The 22,403-nt window shown below is 58.5% G+C and overlaps 2 protein-coding genes across 3 annotated transcripts in view; one reads left to right on the forward strand and one right to left on the reverse strand.

Moving 5' to 3' along the window:
* The window catches only part of LOC103888610 (CEA cell adhesion molecule 6), a 913,736-nt gene that overhangs the window by 154,694 nt on the left and 736,639 nt on the right, over nt 1-22,403 (forward strand). The window lies entirely within an intron of this gene.
* On the reverse strand, nt 23-22,371 carry ERFL (ETS repressor factor like). 2 transcript variants are annotated; one of them, XM_054540545.2, is made up of 6 exons: nt 21,960-22,371; nt 5,563-5,642; nt 2,546-2,780; nt 1,959-2,154; nt 1,743-1,860; nt 23-1,190 (listed from the first exon to the last, which is right to left on the reverse strand). In XM_054540545.2, the coding sequence occupies exons 2-6, from the start codon at nt 5,627-5,629 to the stop codon at nt 742-744; spliced, it is 1,065 nt and encodes a 354-aa protein (XP_054396520.1). In that variant the 5' UTR covers nt 5,630-5,642; nt 21,960-22,371; the 3' UTR covers nt 23-741. The 2 variants fall into 2 exon arrangements, with proteins under 2 accessions (XP_054396520.1, XP_063575587.1); XM_063719517.1 differs by lacking the exon at nt 21,960-22,371 and having other exon boundaries at nt 5,563-5,662.

A 22,403-nucleotide genomic window follows, 5' to 3' on the forward strand; every position in this document is an offset into this window, starting at 1 on the left:
GGCGTCTGGAACTCTCTGTGACTGTCTGGCATTGACTTCCTGGGTCTGTGCTTCTGCGCCTCCCTCCAGTTGTTCATTCATTCATTCATTCATTCATTTCTTTGTTTGAACCGTTACTCCCCAGGCACTCCGCACACACACTGGGTATGAGGTGTCTCCCTGACACCGCCCTCCAGCTCCCACCCCTGATCCCCCGTGGTCAGCACTGGGCATCCCGAGTCTCACTCTCTGTTCTTTTATTTCTGTAGTAAACTCTCTGGAGGTGACTGTCGGGATCATGGGGAGCTGGTGGGGAGGGGGCCCCTCCTGGGTGGGGGCTGGGGGCGGGGTTATTGCTCTGAGCTCCCTGTCCCCAGGGGGGCCTATGTCGGGGGGGTGTTTGTTAGGACTGGGGCCAGCACAGGGGGTTTGGAGACACAGCCACACAAACACTCGGGGCATAGCACAGGGGTGGGCGGGTGGGGCAGGCTGGGCGCCATATTGCACTTTGGGAGTGGGGCCAGGCGGGGACCCCCTCAAACTGGTGCCTGGGGAGGAGGCTGGAGGCCATCACATTCCCTCTGTCCTCTGTGGAGGGGAAGTGAGACCCCCACTCTGGGGCTGGAGAAGGAGACTGGGGCAGCAATGTGCCCAGAACTGGGAGGTGCTGAGGGCTGGTCCTGGGCCTTGGGCCAGGCATCAAGGGCAGACGGGCAGCCGCCCTGGTCCCTGCCTCAGCAGAATCTATTGCCCCCTGCCGGCTCAGCTGCCGGTCCCCCCTTTGCCCGCCTTTGCCTTGGGGGGCGCCGGGAGACCCTCATCGCCCTCGCTGTCAGAGCTGCAGCCGCTGACATCGGTGATCTCCAGCTCCGAGTCGCTGTCCTCCTTCCCACCAAGGGCAGCCTCTGGACCCCCAGCTCCCGGCAGTGCCAGGCGAGGGGCTGCTGCCAGGCCCGAGGGGCGCTCAGGGCCCAGGCCCTCCCCCGTCGAGGCCAGCAGGGGCGCGGCTGTGGGGCCTCCCCCTGCCCCTGACGAGGGCAGGTGGCCCAAGGAACTGGCCAGAGGGTTGGGGTAGAAGTGCGGGGGGTAGAGAGAGGGAGGCAGCTTTGGGAAGGGGCCCGTGAGGTACGGGTTAAAGTTCCAGGGGTACTCAGGAAAGGCGCGGCCATAAGGACCCAGCAGGCCAGGGGGCTTGGAATAGCTGGTGGCACCTGGGGGGGCACAGAGGTAGGTCAGGCTGGGGCGCCTGCCTGCTTGGGGACCAGTAAAGGGGGCTGCCTCCCTGCCATATCCCACCCCATCTCCCCGCATCCCTCCTACATGGCATCTTACCCCCTCACACAGCTTCCCCCAACTCCATCTCCTCCCACTTCCCCACTTGTCTTCCCATTCCTTAGGCACCCCTGAAAGCCCTTGTCTCCCTCATTTTCCCTCCCTCACATCACATCCTTTTCTGGGTTTTACAGACACACACACACACACACACACACACACACACACACACACACACACACACACACACACACACACACACACACACACACACACACACACACACACACACACACACACACACACACACACACACACACACACACACACACACACACACACACACACACACACACACACACACACACACCCTACAGCCTGGCCCTAGGCCCCCTTCCCCATCTCTTCTCTTCTCTTTTCTCATCCTCTTCCCTCAAGCCTGCAGCTTCTCCCACTGTGCCCCCAGCACCCCACAACCTCCAGGCTCTTACCAGAGCCCAGGAACGGGAAAGGGCTGTCCAGACGCAGTTTATCTGTCTCGGAGGTGAATAGGGGTGTCCGGGCCCCTGGCTCTCCCAGGCGTGGGGCAGAGAACAGTGTTTGCAGGGTCTAGAGAGGGAGTGGGGGAAGCCGCCCTGCTCAGACTGTCCCCTCCCCAGAGTGGGCACCAAGTGCCTCGGTTCCAGGACCCCAGTACCCAGACTCACCTCAGGGGTGAGGGGAGGAGCATCTGGCCCTGGGGCCCCCCCAAAGGGACTGGGGGTCAGCAAGAGTGGGGAGCCAGTGGCAGCTGCCGCCATGTCCAGCAGCGGGTAATTGACAAGCACAACTTTGCTGAAGTTGAACTTGTAGGTGAACCTCTTCCCTTTGGTCTTGTGGAGAATCCGCTTGTTGTAGTAGTAACTGTGGGGAGAGCAGTGGTGTTGGGGAGGTGCAGGGGGAGCCCTGGGGTGGGATCTGGGGTTTCTTAATGCATGTGCCGTCCCAGGCATGGTGCACAGAGCACTAGAACTTGGGGAAACTGAGGCTCACAGAAGTCCCTTAATAGGGATCACAGGGCAAGGAAGGGATGAGGCAGAAGCGGGGACCCTGCCCTGTGAGACTCCAAAGCCCAGGTTTAGGGGTCCTTCCTCCTCACCTCCCTTCCACTCACAAGTAGCGATGGTGGCTACTCACACACAGCCCTGTGCCTTGTGGGATCCAGCAGGAATCTGACCCAGGATGCAGAGGGGGCACCAGAGGGACAGTGGGGGGAAAAGGACAAGGTGGGATCCAGCCCCGAGCCCTTCCTCACCGCAGGGCCCGGCTCAGCTTGTCGTAATTCATGTGGGGCTTGCATTTGCGAATACCCCACAGCCGGGCCACCTCATCGGGGTCTTTGATGACGAATTCCCCGTAGTCCCCCTGCCAGGCTATGACGCCCTGGTACTCCTCCTTCTGCAGCAGCTCCAGGATAAAGTGCCACAGCTGGATCTGCCTCGACCCAGGGGATGACTCTGGCTTGTAGGCCCAATCCGGGAAGGCAAACCCTGGGGACGGGAGGCAGGGAGTGGCCTGGGGTCAGGATGCCAAGTCCAGGGCTCTAGGTCCTGCTGGACTCAGTAACCTGAGAGGCATCTAGTTCTCCTCCAGCCTCAGGCATCTTTAGGGACCTGGTTTCCACTCTCCAAACCTCCTTGCCTGGTGTCTGGTCCCAAATTATCCAAATAAGGGCAAGAACCCAGTCATCCAGGGACCCTGGGTTGGTACCAGTCTGATCCCCTACCTTGGCATAGCTCCCCCAGGCTCAGCATCCAGAGGTGGAGTTGGGAGGGACTGGCTTCCTGCACCCATGACAGTGAGGAGGAATGGGAGGGAGGGGCACCCGCCTCCAACAGTATTAGTCCTCTCACTGCCCCCAGCCAGCCCCAGGAGGTTTCTGGTCTCTTGTACCCTGCAGTGCCCCCAGCTCTTGCTGTCTCTGTTCCCCATTCCCTGTCCCCTGCTCCACCTTTCGACATTCCCCAGAGCCCCCCACTGACCCATCCTGGCATATCCAGGCTGGGGCTCTGTGCATGTCTGTACCTACCTGTGTATTTGTACCTTTCCCGTCCCTGTGTCCCCTCCACCCCATATCCATACCCATGTCCGTCCAAGAGCAGTCCAGAACAGGGTGTGTGTGTGCGCGTGGACACACACATGCCCATGGAAGACATGTTACACAGACATCAGTTCACTTGCCTGAGACACACAGCCACACTGGGACACAGGCACACCGGAGTGCCACACTCACACTGGGGGCCACCAAGGCTGACATGGCAGACACGGGCTGTGCAAGACTCAAGGTCACGTCATCTCAACAACCCCACAGTGCACACCCATCACAACACACAATTACACATCTCAAGACTGGGACTTACTAACAACACAAATGCATGACAAGACACACACAGGACCCCAAATGCCCAAAGAACACACTGTACGATGGAGATGGTGAACACAGCACCAAGATATCCATGTCCCCAGACACACAGGGTGACAGCATGTCAGTAGAGCAACTTCCCAAACCCGCACACAGAGGCACCCACGTGTCAGCACTGACACCCCCGGCTCACTCAGCATCACATCTCGCATGCAGAGGGGGGTACTCCACTGTCCACATACCCCCAGGAGCTGGGTACCCCGAAATCTCACCTCCCATGCAGAAGGCCCCAAGCCCTGGGTCCAACTTCTGTGTTCACTCCTATGCCACATCCTTTGTCCCCTTCCCCCTCCTCAGAGACCCCAGACCCAGGCATGAAAATAGAAGGCAGAGTGAGTCCATAAAAAGCTGGCAGCAGTGCAGGAGAGGGGAGACTGCTGTGCGCCGGGGCAGGGGAGACCAGCATCGCCGTGTCCACTTGCTGTGTGATTACGGGCAGGTCCTTACCCTCTCTGGTTTAGAACTGCACAGGTGGAAGGCAAGGGGGCGCAGAGTCCCACCCAGGCTGCCTGGTGTAGAAAAGTGGGTGCTTGTGCCTCCCGGCCTGAAGGCTGGGGAGCTCCAGGCAGTCTCCTTGAGAGAGAATTTTTATCTCAATTCATTTTTGGGTCTTTCTCACCTCCCATGACAGGGCTGGATCCAGACTCCAGCTCTGACCCATTCCACACCCAGAACACATCCTACTGGGGAGGCAACTGTATCACAGACACACCCACAGGACCCCAAGGTGACAACAGGACACCCAACCCCGATACTCCATCTGTCCTCGAATGCACACCCTCAAATATGTCCTACCTATGAGGCACAGGCACAGCTAGAGAGAGGACCCCCAAACTCAGTAGGCAGACACATACATGTGACAGACAAACCCCCAGAATTCACTCATGTGCACATGGACCCTACGCTGAAAACCAGACACAGCCCCCAACACAGAGGCCCAGGGATGCATCCCCCCACAGCCCCAAATGCACCAAGACATCCATTCGGAACGCCACACACCACGAGACAGACCGCAAGAAACAGGCAAAGGCTCCTCACCCCACTCAGTCAGAGGCACAGTTGGTGAGCCGGCAGACACCCCCATCCCAAAATACGGACATGCCCAGCCCAGAGACACTCAAGTAGCCTCAGATGTGCACGTACAAGCAAATACACAAGCTCACACAAAGACAGGCTGTGCAGACACATTCTCCCAGTGTGACCCCTTCTAGAAACACTGAAGTATGACACAGGGACACACTCTGAAATGAGACCCCAAATAACCAAGGACAGAGTCTCTGTCTCTGTCTCTCTCTCTCACACACACACACCCCTCCCGCTGCACATCGGCATAGTGTCTGACCAGCTTCACCGTCCACCACCCCCAATTCCAAGCCTCCACTCTGAGCAAGCTGTCCTCTCTCCTGGGTCTCGGCCTAGCCGGGTCCTGCCTGCACGTCCCCCTGACTGGGCAGTGCCGTCTGTCTACCTGTCCATCCATGCCTGGCCTAGTGCCCCCTCCAGCCCAGTCCCTGCTCTCTTTCCCCACAGGTCCTGCGTGGGAGCAGGCTGAGACGTGCGTGGCAGGGATGCCCGGGCCTCGGGCTCCTCCATCCTCACCCCTCACTCACCTCCCTACCCTCCCAGAAGACCCACATATCCCAGCAGGCAGGGGGCAGGGGAATCTGGCTGCGAAGTTTTTAGCCAAGTTTCTCAGAAGGGGTTTGATTTGGGGGACTCTGACCAAGACTGAGAGAGAAGGACCCACGGACTAGAGTGAGACACGTGGAGACACGGAGAGAAGGGGGATGCGGCTCACTGGGGAGGCCTGAGGGGTGCGGGAAGGGGTGGGGGAGGTCCGGGCCAGTTACCGGGGGTCCAGAGAGCCGGCAGGGCAGGCGGGGCGAAGAGAAGGTCGGAGACGCAGCTACAGTCCATGGCGGAGCCGGCCCTGCAGAGGCCGGGAGGGACACACGGGGACGGGGGGTGGGCAGGAGAGACAGACACAGGTCAGCCAGCGGGGCGCCGCCCGGGGCCTTCCCCTCTCCCAGGTCCCCACCCCAGCCTGACACCCTCTCCCCGCAATCCCTCCCGCACACTCCCTCCTGCAGGCACCGCTCTGTCCCCACAGCCGCTCCCGCCCCGAGACCCCGTTCCTTCCCTCCCAGCCTCTCCTCCCGCAGCCTCGTCACTCGGTGCCTCCATCACTAACTACGCCGCTCCCAGCCTCCCTCCCTGCTCCCCGCCACTCGCTCACGCTCTCACACTTGCTGGCTCTCACGCCCGCCCGCCGCTCGCGCCTGGCACCGTCTCTGCTGCCGTCTCCCGTCCCCGCTCTCGCACCTGACCTCTCGGGTCGGTCGGTCCCTGCGTCTCTGGGTCTCCCTCTGTCTCTCTCTCTGGCTGCCCCAGATTTCTCTTGTTCTATAACTTGCCCCCACACCCGCCCCACCCGGACGACCCCCAGGCGGGCTCTTCCAGCCCAGGCGCAGCCCTGACCCGCAGCGGCCCAGGACAGGCTGCAGGGGGGCAGGCCCAGCACCCCCTCCTCCAGTCCTCTACCCCACAGGGCAGCCCCCAGCGCCCTGCAGGAGGCCTCCTCAGACCCCAGACCTGCTGCTCACCCTGAAGACCCCTGCCACTTGGATCTGCCTCCCTCCTCAGACACCCCTTCCCCTCACATCTGCCTCCCCTGTCAGACCCCCTCCCTCAGACACTCCCTCTCCCTAGATATCTTACGCCCCTAAGATACTCCATCCCCTCCTCACTCCAGTCTCCCCGCACCTTTCCCCCTCTTATGGCGCCTCCCCTCCACACACACACCCTTGGAATCCACTCCCTCTCACACCCCTCCGCAGACACACGCTGCCCTCGCGCTCCCGAGACCCCTCCCCTTCAGCCCCTCACTGCCACCCTCAGACCGCACCTCTGGAGCACCTTCTTCCTGGAGACCCTCCAGATGCTCTCAAAAACCCACTCCTCTTAGACACCTTGATACTCCCCACTGCTCCCATGCGCCCCCCGGCCAGAAACCCCTCAGACCCTGGCAGCCCACACTGTGTTCCCCCGTGAGCCCCGCCTACCCCCTGGACACTGGACAAGACTTTTCAGACACCCCATGTCCCCTCAGACTCGCCCGATCTCCCCACAGAGGCCCCAACCCCAGATGCCCCCACCTCCCATCTGCCTCCTGGAGCCTCCCCTGTCCCAGGCCCCCTCTGTTCCCACACCTGTCTCCCCGTCTTTCTCCATCTGCCCCCTGTCTCGGTATCTCTCCCTCTCCATCTCTGTCTCTCCTGTCACTTGGTCTCTTCTCCCTTCCGTCTCCCCCCACCATCTCCCTTCCATTTCTGTCTCTCTCCTCCACCAAGGGGGTTTCTCTCCCCACCTCACTGCCCTCTCCCTCTCTCTCCATCTCCTCCTCCACCCTTCAGTCTCTCCCCTGTTTCTCCATCTCCCACCCCTGCTTCTTCTCCGTCTGTCTCTCCATCTTCCCAGTGTGTCCATCTCTGTCTCCCTATGACTTTCTCCCCATCTCTGCTATCCGTCTTTCCCTCCCTTTCCACCATCTCTGTCTGTTTCTCCCTCCCTTTCCACCATCTCTGTCTCTGTTTCTCCCTCCCCTTCCACCATCTCTGTCTCTGTCTATCCCTCCCCTTCCACCATCTCTGTCTCTACCTCCCTTTCCACCGTCTTGTCTCTCCCTCCCTTTCCACCGTCTCTGTCTCTCCCTCCCCCTCCACCGTCTGTGTCTCTGTCCCTCCCTTTCCACCATCTCTGTCTCTCCCTCTCCCTCCCCTTCCACTATCTCTGTCTCTGTTTCTTCCTCCCCCTCCACCATCTCTGTCTCTCCCTCTCCCTCCCCTTCCACTATCTCTGTCTCTGTCTCTCCCTCCCCCTCCACCATCTCTGTCTCTCCTGTCTCTGCCCCCACCCTGTCCCTGTCCAGCAGCCCCGCTCCCCCACACCTCTCCCCCACCCATCGCTCTCCCACCTCCCGCTGTCTCTGCTTCTCAGGGTCCCCCTCCTTCCTCCCCCACCCCCACCCCCTATTGGCCCCTCTCATTTCCGTGTTGGTTTTGATTTCTCTTCCCGACGCTTTCAACTCCCCGCCGCCTCCTCCGGACACGTTATAACGAGGAGCCGTGGGATCGGTGCTCCGGGCCCTGCTCCCACGCTCCCCCCGCTGTGTCTCACACGCGTCTCTGCCATCTCGCGGTCTCTGTGGCCACTTCTCCCCGTCTCTGTGCCCAGCCTTGGTCCTGTGTCAGGCCCCACAGGGACCTGGACCCCTCGCCCTTGCCCATCGCCTCTGCTGCCCTGTCGCCTTCCGTCCGTCTGTCCCTCCCGTCTCTGGGTCTCCATGCCTCCCTGTCTCTTGGTTCCCACGTCGTCTCCACTTCTGTGTCCCCACGTCTCTGTGTCCCTATGTCTCTGTGTCCCCGTGTCTCTGGGTCTCCGCATGGCTCTGTTTTGATGTCTAGGGTCTCCACACCCCTGTCTCTGACTCCACATCTCCATATCTCCTCCTCCTCAAGTCCCTGTCCTGTCCCCGTGTCCCCCATCTCTGTCTCATCTCTCTCTGTCTCCATGCCCCATCTCCCTGTCTCTGTGTCTCTGTCTCTATGTCTCCATCTCCATGTCTCTGTCTCTGTTTCTGTCCCGGTGTCCGTCTCTTGGGGTCCCTTTGATCTCACCCTGCCCCTGGCACCCCCCTGGCCCCATTGATCGCTGATCGACCGATGGAGGGAGCGCGGCCTGCGGGGCCTGGGGCTACAGGGACGAACAGGGCCTGGCAGGATGGCCGGACAGATGGACAAACGGCCCCAGCCCCAGTGGCTGTGGAGGGGAAGCAGCCACAATCCCCCGCCCCTCCCCGCCGGCCGGCGCGGTGCGGATGGGGACTCCAGGCAAGCTTTAATTTTTAATTTTATTTTGCTTCCTCCACCCCCCCTTCGCCCCCCATCTCTACTGCCCGCAGCCATGGCACCGAATGTGTGTGCGCATGTGAGCGAAGCGGTGTGCAGAGGCGCTGGGCAGGCGAGAGCCCTCCTCCCTTCTCTCCCTGCCAAGCACAACCACACAGACCCACACACCAACCCAGGCACGCACACCACACAGCACACATCGCACAGATGCACACACCAGCACAGCCACACACACACCATCACACACCACACACTGCATGAGCCCACATGTCAACAAAGTCAAACACAGCACCACGTCCCACACAACACATCACAGACACACACCAACATAGCAACGCATACCACTGCTGCCACACACAACCCACATCACACAGATGCATGTGTCAGTAAAGTCACACACCAACACTGTCACACAGTCACACACACACATTAGCATAGTCACAGATGCACAGAAACAGACACACGATTTTACACAAATACACACATGACACACCAATTCAATCTCACACAGAAACAAAGACACACAATCACAAATCCTAGACACACTGTGTAGACACATAATCACACACTGAGGCTCACAATCAAATACAGAAACCCAGATTCCCAAGCACACAATCACACACTGAGACAACAGCACACAGAAACAGACACACAGTCACACAACCAAGCACCACCGACCCTTGAGCGCATACATATGCACTTGGTCACACATGGAGCCGTAGAGATACACACACCAGCACCAACCCAGACAGCCAACGCACACGGCCACACACACACCCATTCACAGACACAGTCACAATCACACACACACACCAAGATCACGGACCCAAACATACGACCGACACAGCGGCCCCTGCAGAGGTACCCACAGACACACCCAGACACACTGGGTAGGGGTGGGCACTCAGAGATGACCCCAACCCAAGGCCCCTGCCACTCCTGCTCCCACCATCCCCATCTGTCTGCCTGTCCCTCCATCTGTGAACTTCCCGAGCGTGTCTCTGCATGGGTGCGTGTGTGTGTGTGTGTGTGTGCACATATGTGACACGTGCCCTTGTCTCAGACCTGCTTCTGTGGCTGTCTCTCGAGACACAGGTCTCTCAGTCTCTCTCAGCCCCTTCAGGTGTCGGTGCGTCTTTCTGTCTGTCTCTGTCACTGAGGCTCTCTGTCTGTCGCTGTCACTGAGGGTCTTTGCTGCTCATCTCGGCCTGCCTGTCTTTCTAAATATCTCCATCTCTGAGTGTCTCTGTTTCCCCCATCTCTCTCTCTGGGTGCCTCTCTCTGTCTCTGTCCCTCTCTGTCTCTGAGCTCTCTGTCATCTCTCTCTGCCTCTGTCTTCTAACCCCCCATCACCCCGCCCCCCGGGGCTGTGGTTTAACCAGTTGTTTTGATTTCTCTAAGCTGCACCGGCCGCCTCGGGAGCCGCCTCGGGCCTCGCACCCCCACCACCAGCCCCTTCATCCCTCACCCAGGCCCCCCCATCCCCACCTCCCCTTAACACAATCTGCACAAGTGGAATGAAAATTGATTTTTTTTTTAAATTTCATATCTTCTCCGGGGCTCTGTCTAAAGAGGAGAGAGACGCGGCCCAAGACCCTTCTCCCACCACTGCCCCCGCATGCACACACCATGCCCCAAAGCACACGCACGCACGCACACACACACACACACCCCCCCCGACTGCACCCACCCATGGCCACACGTTCAGGCACAATCTGGGGACATATCCCTCCTAATGCCACACGCCCATGTAAGACACATGTGTGCACACAGTAGAGACCCACAGTGACACCCACTAGTAGGCACACACACACCATGCACAGCCCCAGCCATGGGCCGGCTGCCAGCCCCACCCATCTGTTGCCACACAAACAAGCCCCCAACACCCTGCCCCATCTGGGTGCACGAAGCTGGCTCCCTGCGGTCACACACTGTGTGTGTGTGCTCACACACCTGTCCGTCCAGACTATGGCCACGTCCATGTGTACACAGAGCAGGCTCAGGGGCCAGCCCTCGACAGGCACCAGGAGACCCTGTGCCTGTCTTGGAGAGGAGGGGGTTCAGGGGTGATGTGGGGTTTCCTGCATGGGCGTGCCCCCCCCCATCCCGGATGCCACCCCCATTCCCACACTGCCCACATCAAATGCTCTGGCCTGACCCTGGTTGGGGGTGCCTTTGTGCCTGGGGTGTACACATACCCCACACATATACACTACATATACACCACACATACCACATACACACACCACAAACACACCATACATACACACCCGCACCACACACATACCCACCACATACACCACACACACCTAGCCCCACACACCACATACACACACGGTACACACCACATACATCATACACACACCATACCACGCACACCATGCATACACCACATACACATACCATATCACACACACCACACACACACATAAATACACCACATATGCACCACATACACACCACACACGCACACACACACATCACACACACCACACACACATCACTCACCATACACACCACATCACTAACCCTCACATACACCACACATACTACATACACTACCCATCACAGACACACCACACACACACCACATATCCACCACACACCACACGCACACCACACACCACCCCACACATACACACACCACATCCACCACACACCACACACACAGCACACACCACCCCACACCACACACACACCACATATCCACCACACACCACACACACACCACACACCACCCCACACCACACACACACCACATATCCACCACACACCACACACACACCACACACCACCCCACACCACACACACACCACATATCCACCACACACCACACACACACCACACACCACCCCACACCACACACACACCACATATCCACCACACACCACACACACACCACACACCACCCCACACCACACACACACCACATATCCACCACACACCACACACACACCACACACCACCCCACACCACACACACACCACATATCCACCACACACCACACACACACCACACACCACCCCACACCACACACACACCACATATCCACCACACACCACACACACACCACACACCACCCCACACCACACACACACCACATATCCACCACACACCACACACACACCACACACCACCCCACACCACACACACACCACATATCCACCACACACCACACACACACCACATATCCACCACACACCACACGCACACCACACACCACCCCACACATACACACACCACATCCACACCACATCTACCACATCCACCACACACACCACACACTGCATACACACCATACACACACACCACACACCACCCCACACATACACACACCACATCCACACCACATCTACCACATCCACCACACACACCACACACTGCATACACACCATACACACACACCACACACCACCCCACACATACACACACCACATCCACACCACATATACCACATCCACCACACACACCACACACTGCATACACACCATACACACACACCACACACCACCCCACACATACACACACCACATCCACACCACATATACCACATCCACCACACACACCACACACTGCATACACACCATACACACACACCACACACCACCCCACACATACACACACCACATCCACACCACATATACCACATCCACCACACACACCACACACTGCATACACACCATACACACACACCACACACCACCCCACACATACACACACCACATCCACACCACATATACCACATCCACCACACACACCACACACTGCATACACACCATACACACACACCACACACCACCCCACACATACACACACCACATCCACACCACATATACCACATCCACCACACACACCACACACTGCATACACACCATACACACACACCACATCACTCTCACATACACCACACGCGCTACACTACCCATCAGACACAGCACACACTGCATATCCACACACACCACATACGCTACCCATTACACACATACACAACACACACATCATACACACACACCATACACTACTCACCATACACACATGCACACCACACACCACACACACCATACACACACACCGCATATACACCACACACATCACATGCACACCATACCACAGACACTATACATTACACCACATACACAACACTGCATACACGCACACACCCCCACACACATTACACCACATCACATGCCACACACAACACACATACCACACACATCACCCACATACCACACACCACACTCACACACCACTCGCAGCTTACTACTTCTCTCAATACCACACCTTGTAATCCCCACATGGGCACACACAAAACCAGTCATCCTTAACACACAGACCCACAGAAAACACACAGAAGCACACAGGGTGACACCAGAAACACAGCTTCACACACAGAGTTCGGCACAAGTTCACACAAGTTGCACACACATGCACCATCCAACAGCCACACATAAACATGCAACCACACAAACATACACAATCAAACATACACAAACAGTCATCAGTGCTCTTTAGGGCTGGACACACAGTATCACTCAATTATTATGAACCAACACTCAAGCTGGTACATTCAGCTCCTACAAATTACCACGTACGTGCGCGCGCATGTGCGCGCGTGCACACACACACGTCCACCTCTGAACCCAGACTCAGACACAAGCCCACAAGCCCAGAGATACAACAGCAACCCCTGTACACCAACACAGCGCCACACAAACACACAGCTGGTCTGTGACACACAAGATTTTGGGGGCTCTTCCTCAGCTGCATCCCTCACACCCACACTCACCAGCCCAGCTGCCAGGGTCCTCTCAGGGTCGCGCTCACTCGGTCCTTCCACCCTGTTTCTCTGGGACTGAGCCTCCTCATCTTGCCCTCAGAGATAAGAGCTGCCCCAGGTCCCTGAGGCCCACCCTGCACAGCCACACCATGTGAAAACACCAGACACAGCACAACTCCAGAGCTTTGGACGGTCACACCAGACGCAGCTAAGCACCACACACGTCACACAGACATGACACGCTCACAGACATGATACGCCCGGACGTGACGAACTCACAGACATGACACGCCCACAGACGTGACACGCCCAGACATGAGGAACTCACAGACATGACACGCTCACAGACATGCGCTCACAGACATGACATGCCCAGACATGATGCACTCACAGACATGACACGCTCACAAACATGACACGCCCAGACGTGACACGCTCACAGATGTGATGCACAGACATGACACGCTCACAGACATGACACACCCAGACATGACGCACTCACAGACGTGACATGCTCACAGACATGACACGCTCACAGACATGACACGCTCACAGACATGATGCACTCACAGGACATGCCCAGACGTGATGCACTCACAGATGTGACGCACTCACAGACATGACACGCTCACAGAGATGATGCACTCACAGGACATGCCCAGACGTGATGCACTCACAGACGTGACGCACTCACAGACATGACACGCTCACAGACATGATGCACTCACAGGACATGCCCAGACGTGATGCACTCACAGACGTGACGCACTCACAGACATGACACGCTCACAGAGATGATGCACTCACAGGACATGCCCAGACGTGATGCACTCACAGACGTGACACACTCACAGACATGATGCACTCACAGGACATGCCCAGACGTGATGCACTCACAGGACATGCCCAGACGTGATGCACTCACAGACGTGACACACTCACAGACATGACACGCTCACAGAGATGATGCACTCACAGACAGGACACGCCCAGATGTTACGCACTCACAGACGTGACGCGCTCACAGACAGGACATGTGTGGCTCCACTCAGCACCATACTTAGTCACCTGTGCTCAGGAACACGCATGTCTACACAGGTCACATTCACAGACACTGTGACACAAGTCACACAGTCATGTGCACATGCGCACACACACACTCGGTCTTCTGCCTCAACTGCACTGTGCAGGACACACAGAGGGACAAAATGGCAGACAGGGCACTGGCTTCCCAGGCTGGGGAAGGTGTGTCTGCTACCCTCGCTTGAGAGGTGGAGGGCTCCAGGCCAGAGACAGAGAGGCCTGTGGGTGAGGGCAGGGGTGGAGACCCACACCCGCCTCCCTCTGTCTCTCCCTCTCTGTCTCTGTCTCGGGCCCTGTGTGTGTGTCTCTGCAATCTCTGTCTCTCTCCCTGAGTCTCAGTCTCCGCGCGATGTCCCTGGGGCTGCGGACAGCAGCGCTCCGAATGGTGTCAGTTGAGGGGTGGCGAGGGAGCGTCCCCGGGGAGGTGGGAGCCGCAGTGCCACGCACCCCGCCTACCAAACAGCTCTGGGGGAGGGGAGAGGGAGGGCGGAGGCGCCACCGCGAGGCGAGGCGGAGGGAGCTCTGGCTGCTCCCTGACCTCACTCGTGGACCCCGCCTCCCCTCAGAGACCCATAGAGATGGAGGAACTGGAGGCTGGGGTGGGGGGCACAGAGAAAGGGAGACATGCAGGGAGGAAGAGAGACCGAGGGGGTGGAACGTGATACAGGGAGAACTGAGAGGAAGCGGGAGTGAGACACGGAGGGAGATGGAGGGGGATAGATGGGACATGGAGGGGGACAGGTGGGAACCCCACGGGGGGGAAGGCACAGAGACAGAAAGAAACACAGAGGACAAGGACGGGTCCCACAGAAACAGGAGGCGGACTGGGAGCTACGTGCACACGCAGAGAGAATAGAGAGACAGAGACACAGAGACAGGCGGGGGAGATCCGAGGTGGGGAAACACGGCAGAAGGAGCGAACCAGAGAGGCTGAGACAAAAGTAGATTAGAAAGCTGGAGGTCACGGGACAGCGAGGGCCGCACCGGAGACCCTGGGTTGGGAGGAAGGAGAGAAGGGGGCAGAGATGCGGAAAATTGACGGATTAGGGCAGAGGCAGGAGAGGGATGCAGGGGAGCCCGGCCCTGGAGGTGGGAGTGGAAGGCTCAGGTGTGGGCCCGGTGGCGGGCAGATCTAAGGTGTGGATTCCTCATCCTCCACCCCACCTTGCCCTTCTTCAGTCCTAGGAGGTTGGTGTCCCCTAGGAGTCCGACCCACCCCAACTTCAAAGCCCACCCTACCCCTCCTCCTCCTCACTTCCACCAGGCCCCACCCCACCCAGACCCCAGCTCCATCCTCTATCTCTCCTCCTGGTCCTCATCCCCAACTCCCGCCCCTTCCCCACCCTTGCCTTCATTCTACCTCCACCCCCAGCCTCACTCCACATCGGGCCCCACCCCTCTATCAGAGTGACAGACAGTAGGGAAATGACTGTTATTTGGTGATGCTGGAGGGGTGGGGGCAGAGAGCTGAAGCGGTGTGTGGTGTACACCAGAACCAGCTACTCAGGGAGCCCAGAGACCCAGAGTCCTTCTAGACGGCAACCACCAAGAGCCAGGGCTCAGGCATCCCGACAGAGCCCGGGGCTTGGCACCAAGAGTGTACTGAGGAAATTATGTTGAGGTGGAATCCAGATTAAACTGTGCTCAACAGGGAATCAGAGAGACAGAGATAGCAGATCAAAGGGACAGAAAGCAGGAGATCAAGGGACAGAAATGAGGAGGGCAAAGAGACAGGGTCAGAGGGCTGGGGAAATAGGGATGGAGCCAAGACCTAGAGGGGCAGATGGATGGGACTGAGACGCGGAAGCAGACAGGGACAGGGAATCAGATGACAAGGAATTGAGGACAAAAATGGGGAGAAGTGGGTGATCCAGGGTTAGAGAAAAGGAGGAACAGAGAAATGGGGTCAAAGACCCAGGAGGGCAAACATGAGGGGCAGAGAACTGGGAACCGGAGAGAGACTCCGAGGGACGAGGGACCGAAGGCAGTGGGGCAGGCCTGAGGTCTAGGGTGAGGGGCGGGGCCTGGGCGGGCTGAGGCTGGAGCTGGGTGCCGGGCCACCAGGGATCCCACAAGGGCCGGGGTCCAGCCGGGCTGGGGGGGGTACTCAGGGCTTCAGGGGCATCAGGCGCGGTGCTAATTCAGCGCCATCGATCAGACGGGATGAGAGCAATAAATTATTGTGACAAGATGCAATCCTGGCCCGCGCACTGCCGCCGAGGCGGATCGATCCCTGTCCCCAGCCCCACACCGGGTCCCATGCCCAGGCCTGGGCTGGCGGGGATGCCTCTGCCCACCTCTCCCTCCATTCTCCACCCTGCACACACTCACTCCCACTGACAGCCAGGTGAAGGGAATGTGAGGGGCAGCCTAGGGAAGAGGCAGGAGGGGGCTGGGGGAACCCACAGAGGTAAGTTCAACACCCCGTCTGACCCAGGCCTTTTGCTTCCCTCAGCACCCTGTCCTCACCACCAACTGTGAGGTAGGAACTGCCATGATGGATGCCCATTTCACAGATGTGGAAACTGAGGTTCTGACAGGAAAAGTAACTTGGCCAAAGTCCCACAGGGGTGAGGTGAGCCTGGACTTGAATGCAGATCAGTGTGACTCCAGGCCCCCAATATTTGTACTGTCAGAGGACAGAGCAAGGGCCAGAGACAGAAAAGGAGGAAAGAGACGAGACAAGGAGACAGACACAGAGTTCAGGATATGGAGAAACAGAGAGAGTCAGAGAGCTGTAAAGACCCTGTATGGAGAGAAACAGACATAGACAAAGACAACCAGAGAAATACAGAGAACAAAGAGAGACTGGGAGACAGACAGACAGAGGAGTGGAGAGGCCAGAAACCAAGAGAGACAGAGAGACTCAGAATCAGACAGGCAGACATGGACAGGGACAAGGAGATAGGGGCAGGTGGTGGCAAAGGTGGAAATGGAGAAAGGAAATGAAAGTGAGGCTGGGAGGAAAGGAAAGGCCAGCGTGCAGGGAGGGGCGGTATGGGAGGCAGGGGTGTGTCAGGGGAGGCAGGGGTGTGCTGGGAGGGGGCTGTGCTGGGGGGGTGTCTGGGGAGGCAGGGGTGTGCTGGGAGGGGGCTGTGCTGGGGGGATGTCTGGGGAGGCGGGGCTGTGCTGGGAGGGGGCTGTGCTGGGGGGGTGTCTGGGGAGGCAGGGGTGTGCTGGGAGGGGGCTGTGCTGGGAGGGGGCTGTGCTGGAGAGAGGTAGGGGTGCACTGGGAGGGGCTGTGCTGGGGGTGTGTCTGGGGAGGTAGGGGTGTGCTGGGAGGGGGCTGTGCTGGGGGGAGGTAGGGGTGCACTGAGAGGGGGCTGTGCTGGGGGTGTGTCTGGGGAGGTGGAGGTGCCTTGGGAGGGGGCTGTGCTGGGGGTGTGTCTGGGGAGGTAGGGGTATGCTGGGAGGGGGCTGTGCTGGGGGGAGGTAGGGGTGCGCTGGGAGGGGGCTGCGCTGGGGGTGTGTCTGGGGAGGGGGGGTGCCCTGGGAGGGGGCTGTGCTGGCCCCAAACAGCTTGTGGGGGAGGTGGGGGTGAGCATGTGGAATGACAGCCTTAGCCCCAGGAGTCAATGGAGGGTGAGAAAGTGAGCCTGGAGTGTAGGGGAGATGGGGTTGGGAGGTAATGGAGAAGCAAGTGTCACCAAAGTCCCTAGGTGGATAGGTGTGTCTGTGGAGGGAGGAGGTCACCTGAGGGGCAGATGGGGGAGGCAAGGACACCTGGATGGCTAGGAGGGCAGTCTCTGAAGTCAGACAGCCTTGATTTGACTCAGATCTCTAACATCTACCTGTTTCTGGGACCTCAAAGAAACTCTCTGGACTCAGTTTCCTTCTCTGTAAAATGGGGACAAGAGGCAAGTACCTGCCTCATGAGGGTCCTGTGAGGACAAATGAGACAATGGATGTGAAGAACTTAGTGTCTGTCACAGAGATGGATGGTGGCCTTAGTAATCGGGAGCTGTCATCACCATCACCCTCACCCTCATCCTCATTCTCGTGGTCGCCATCAGTATATATGGGGAGGGCAGGTGTTATGTGGTGGAACAGGTGGGGCACACATTACAAGCACCTGCTACTCAGAGAGTGATACCTGGACCAGGTGTTTCTGATGCACATTGAAGTCAGAGAACCTCGGACTTAAGACGCTGTGCAGTGCGGGGAGCAGGTGTGGGGGTGGCTGGGAACAGGCAACACATGCGTCTAACACGCTACAGGTGTTACACACATGGAGGAATGCGCACCTCGAGGAGAGAGCTGGTCAGAGACACGTGCTAGGAAAGGAGACCCATGTTTCTGGAGAGAAGCAGGTTGGAGACAGGTGTGAGAGATCTGAAGGTTTCTTCCTAAAGGTGTGGGGGTGACAGGCTGCAGGGACAGATAGCAAAAGTGAACATAGCAGAGAATGGGGCAGAGGTGTGCAGTGGGTTCACAATGCTTGCAAAAGGTGCAAAGGGACTCCGGTCACATGGATGTTTGGGGGGAGGAAAAGGAGAGAGGTGGCTGGAGTGTGGGGAACCAGGTGCATGTCCATGGGACAGGGCTGTTTCCAGGAGGTGTCCCCTAGACCCAGCTGAAGAGATGTGAAGCAAAGAGAGATTAAGTAGGGGTATGCGTAGGGGGTGTCAAAGCCTCGGTACCTGTTTGCTGAGGAAATGATTGAATGTGTTACCAGGGCAGAGGATTCCCCGGGATAAACAGGTGAGGAACGGCAGGTGTAGGGGGTTACTGGTGTGACCTTGCGCAGCAAAAGCGAGAGAGAGAGAGACATGGGAAATTAGGTATGTGGGAAAGAAGAGAAGTGGATAGAGAGTACCTGAGGGACAGGTATGGGAAAACAGGTATACAGGTGACGCAGATACCTGTGGCCAAGGACAGACTCCTGCCCCAAACGTGTGTGTGTAATGTGTATAGTGAGAGACACTGAGAGACCAGAAGAGGCAAAGACAGTGCAAGAAGGAGTGAGACACAGGTGAGCAAGTGTGCAGGTGGGACCGGGAAACTCTGAGGGGACAAGAGCTTGGAGGAAGGCATGATGATAGGGAAGGCCGTGAGGAGGATACCAGTGTGTGGGTTGGTGATCAGGTGGCGCTTGGGGTTAGGACACAGGTGGGGAAGGTGCTTCTGTTGTCTGTGATGAGTAACCCGAAATGACAAGTAGGAAAGACAGGTATGGGGGAATCCTTGGAAGTCAGTGTACCTTGGAAGTCAGGTACAGGTAGAGAGGGGTGTGAGCAGCAGGTGTGCTCTTAGGTGACCTGTGTGTGGCCAGCTCTTCTGGAAGGGCAGGTGTTGGGCTGGTTAAGGAGGTGCAACACTATCATGGAGGAGGATGGGTGAGGGCCAGGAGGCGGGGGACTGGCAGGGGCAGGCCTTTCCTGAGGGGACAGGTTAGCAGGTTGCACGTGTGAGTGCTTGTGTGCAAAGGAAGGAATGTGTGTGTGAGTGTGTGCAGGTGTGGTGACTCGGTACTGCTTGAGAGGAGGAAGAGGTGAAGAAATACGAATGTGTGAGGAACAGGTGAGTTTGGAGCTGTAGGGGACAGGTGGGATGGCTCACGTACAGGTAGGAAGGGGCCAGTGTGGCGTGAAATGAGATAGAATGCAGGGATTCCAGCGGAAGGGGCAGATTTTAGAGAACAGGTATTACCTAGAGGGGCAGGTAAGAGGGGACGTATGCTCCCCGAGAGATCAGACATCTTAAGGGCAGGTGTGAGGTGGACAAGTGTTACCTGGAGGGGCAGGTGAGAGGAAATAGGTGTTACCTCCAGGGCAGATGAAGGGAACAGGTATGGAGGACAGGTGTTGCGTGCAGGCAGGTATGAGGAGATAGATGTTACCTGGAAGTCCAGATCTGGGGAGTTGAAGGGGGAACATGGATGTGACAGGTGCATTGATAGACAGGTGTGAGTGAAAGGTTAGTTACCTGAGGCCACAGGTGGGTGCAGTGTGACTGTGCCAGATGGTCTGCCGCCTCGATTTCTCTCGCTCCCCTGTCCTCCCCTCCCTGGGGAGCCAGTTCTGGCTCTCGGGTCCCTCCCATGGCTCTGGCCCTGGGGTGGGGCACAGAGTTAGCTCTGGGCTGGGCGAGGCCCGGCCTGCTGGCCTGCCGGGCAGCCAGGGCTCCCGAGGCTGCTTGGCGATGCGGAGCGCGTCTGGGCCTCGGCGGGCCGGCCGGGCGGGGGGAGCGGGCGGGGGGGCCGTTTAGCCGTGATAGATCCGCGCGCCGCTTGTCTCTTAATCTCCGGAGCGACCGATCGATTCGCTATTTCCCTTTGTTGCCAGAAAATTCGATCCTGGGCCTGGAATTAGGTCCCCGGCTTAATCTGAGCGGAAACCAGCAAGGGGGAGACAGAGACAGAGATGCTGGGAGAGACAGAGATGGAGAGACAGGAAGAGACAGAGGCAGAGAGAGAGAGACAGAAAGACAGAGATGCTGAGAGAGGAAGAGACACAGGGAGAGAAAAGCACAGAGATTTAGAGAGAGATAGTCTAAGAGTTGGACCCAAAAAGGAAGAGAGAGATGCTGTGAGAGACAGAGATAGACAGATCCTGGGAGAGTTAGAGGTGGACACAGAGATGCTATGAGAGACAGAGACAGAGAGACAGTGAGGAGAGACCCAGCCAGGGGAGAGAGAACAGAAGTGGCCCAGCAGGGCCCTGCGACAGTGGTGGAATGATTGATAGAAAGGGTGTCCCAGAGGGCCCCGGCCCCACGAAGGTCAGGGCCAGGCCTGTACTCCCTGCCCCGAAGTGTGTAGACCCCAGAATTGGCCCAAATGTCCTTCCCACAGACCCTGTGACCCCTCATACCGAATATCCAGACCCCAGATATCCAGATCCAAATTAGCAGACCCTCAGCTTTGTACTCCAACTCCAAATCCAGACTTCTGGCCCCCTCAAGTCCAAACTCCTATGCTGACCCCCAGTCCCAGATATCCACACCCCTAGTCCTGACTCCCAGCCCCAGTCAGCTCCCAACCTCAGATATCTAGATCTTCCGCCCCAAGTGTCCAGTCTCTTGGCTTTGAGCCCCTAGGTCCCAAATATTCAAGCCCTCAGCCCTGACCTCTAAACCCCACTCAGAATCTAGCCCCAAATATCCAGACTCCTCAGCCCCAAACATCCAAATCCACCTTCAGGTCGACCACCAACCCCCGTTCCCAGATTTTCAGTCCAGTCTCTCGCAGACCCCATCTGCGTGGCTCTCACTCGCTCTCCCTCCCCGCCCCCAAATCTCGCACCCCTGTCCCGAGGCCGCACCTCTAGCGCTACCCTCCAGCGCTCCCACCTTCCCAGAGTTAGGCGCTGCCCCACCTGCCCCCTACAGCCGGGGCGGATGACCCCATCCGCCTACCCCTCCACCTGCTGGGAGGCCCAGCTTCTCAGGCCTCCCGGGACCACCCCCGCGCCCGCCCCCTCCTCGGGCGGGAATCCCCGCCCCCTCCCCGCCCCTGCGCCGGCCTGCGGCGCTCACTCACTTTCTGGGCTTTGCGCATCCGCTCCGGTCCGGGGAGAAGTGTTTAAAGTTCGGATCCCGCAGCCATGGCCCCCGCGGCGTCCTGGGGAGGGGGCACCGGGGCGAGGGGCGGGGTGGGGGGGGAGATGCCCGGAGCCCCGGGGAGGCAGAGACCCAGAGGACGAGGAGAGGGAGTCTCTGAGACGCCGGGACAGGAGAGACTCAAAGACGGAGAGACAGCCAGGGAGACAGAGACGGGGAGACGAGCAGAGACGGGGAGATGCAGAGAGGGAGAGAGACAGCGAGATAGACGCGCAAAGAGAGCAGAGACGCGGAGAGCTGAGGACGGAGCTCCGGGCGGGAGCTCAGCGCAGCGAGGGCGGGCGGGCGCGCGCCGGGGACAGCCTGGCCGGCTGGGGGCGCGGGGCGGCCCTGCCTCCTGCGCCTTCTCCTCTTCCTCCTCTTC

This window comes from Pongo abelii, chromosome 20, assembly GCF_028885655.2.
Source record: "Pongo abelii isolate AG06213 chromosome 20, NHGRI_mPonAbe1-v2.0_pri, whole genome shotgun sequence".
In the NCBI taxonomy this organism is placed as follows: domain Eukaryota; kingdom Metazoa; phylum Chordata; class Mammalia; order Primates; family Hominidae; genus Pongo; species Pongo abelii.

Coding starts and splice junctions, on each gene's coding strand:
- ERFL (XM_054540545.2), bottom strand. CDS start 5,629: ATGGACTGTAGCTGCGTCTCCGACCTTCTCTTCGCCCCGCCTGCCCTG. Junction 2,781..5,562: donor GCCGGCTCTCTGGACCCCCG/GTAACTGGCCCG, acceptor TCCCGTCCCCAG/GGTTTGCCTTCCCGGATTGG. Junction 1,861..1,958: donor CTCCTCCCCTCACCCCTGAG/GTGAGTCTGGGT, acceptor CTCCCTCTCTAG/ACCCTGCAAACACTGTTCTC.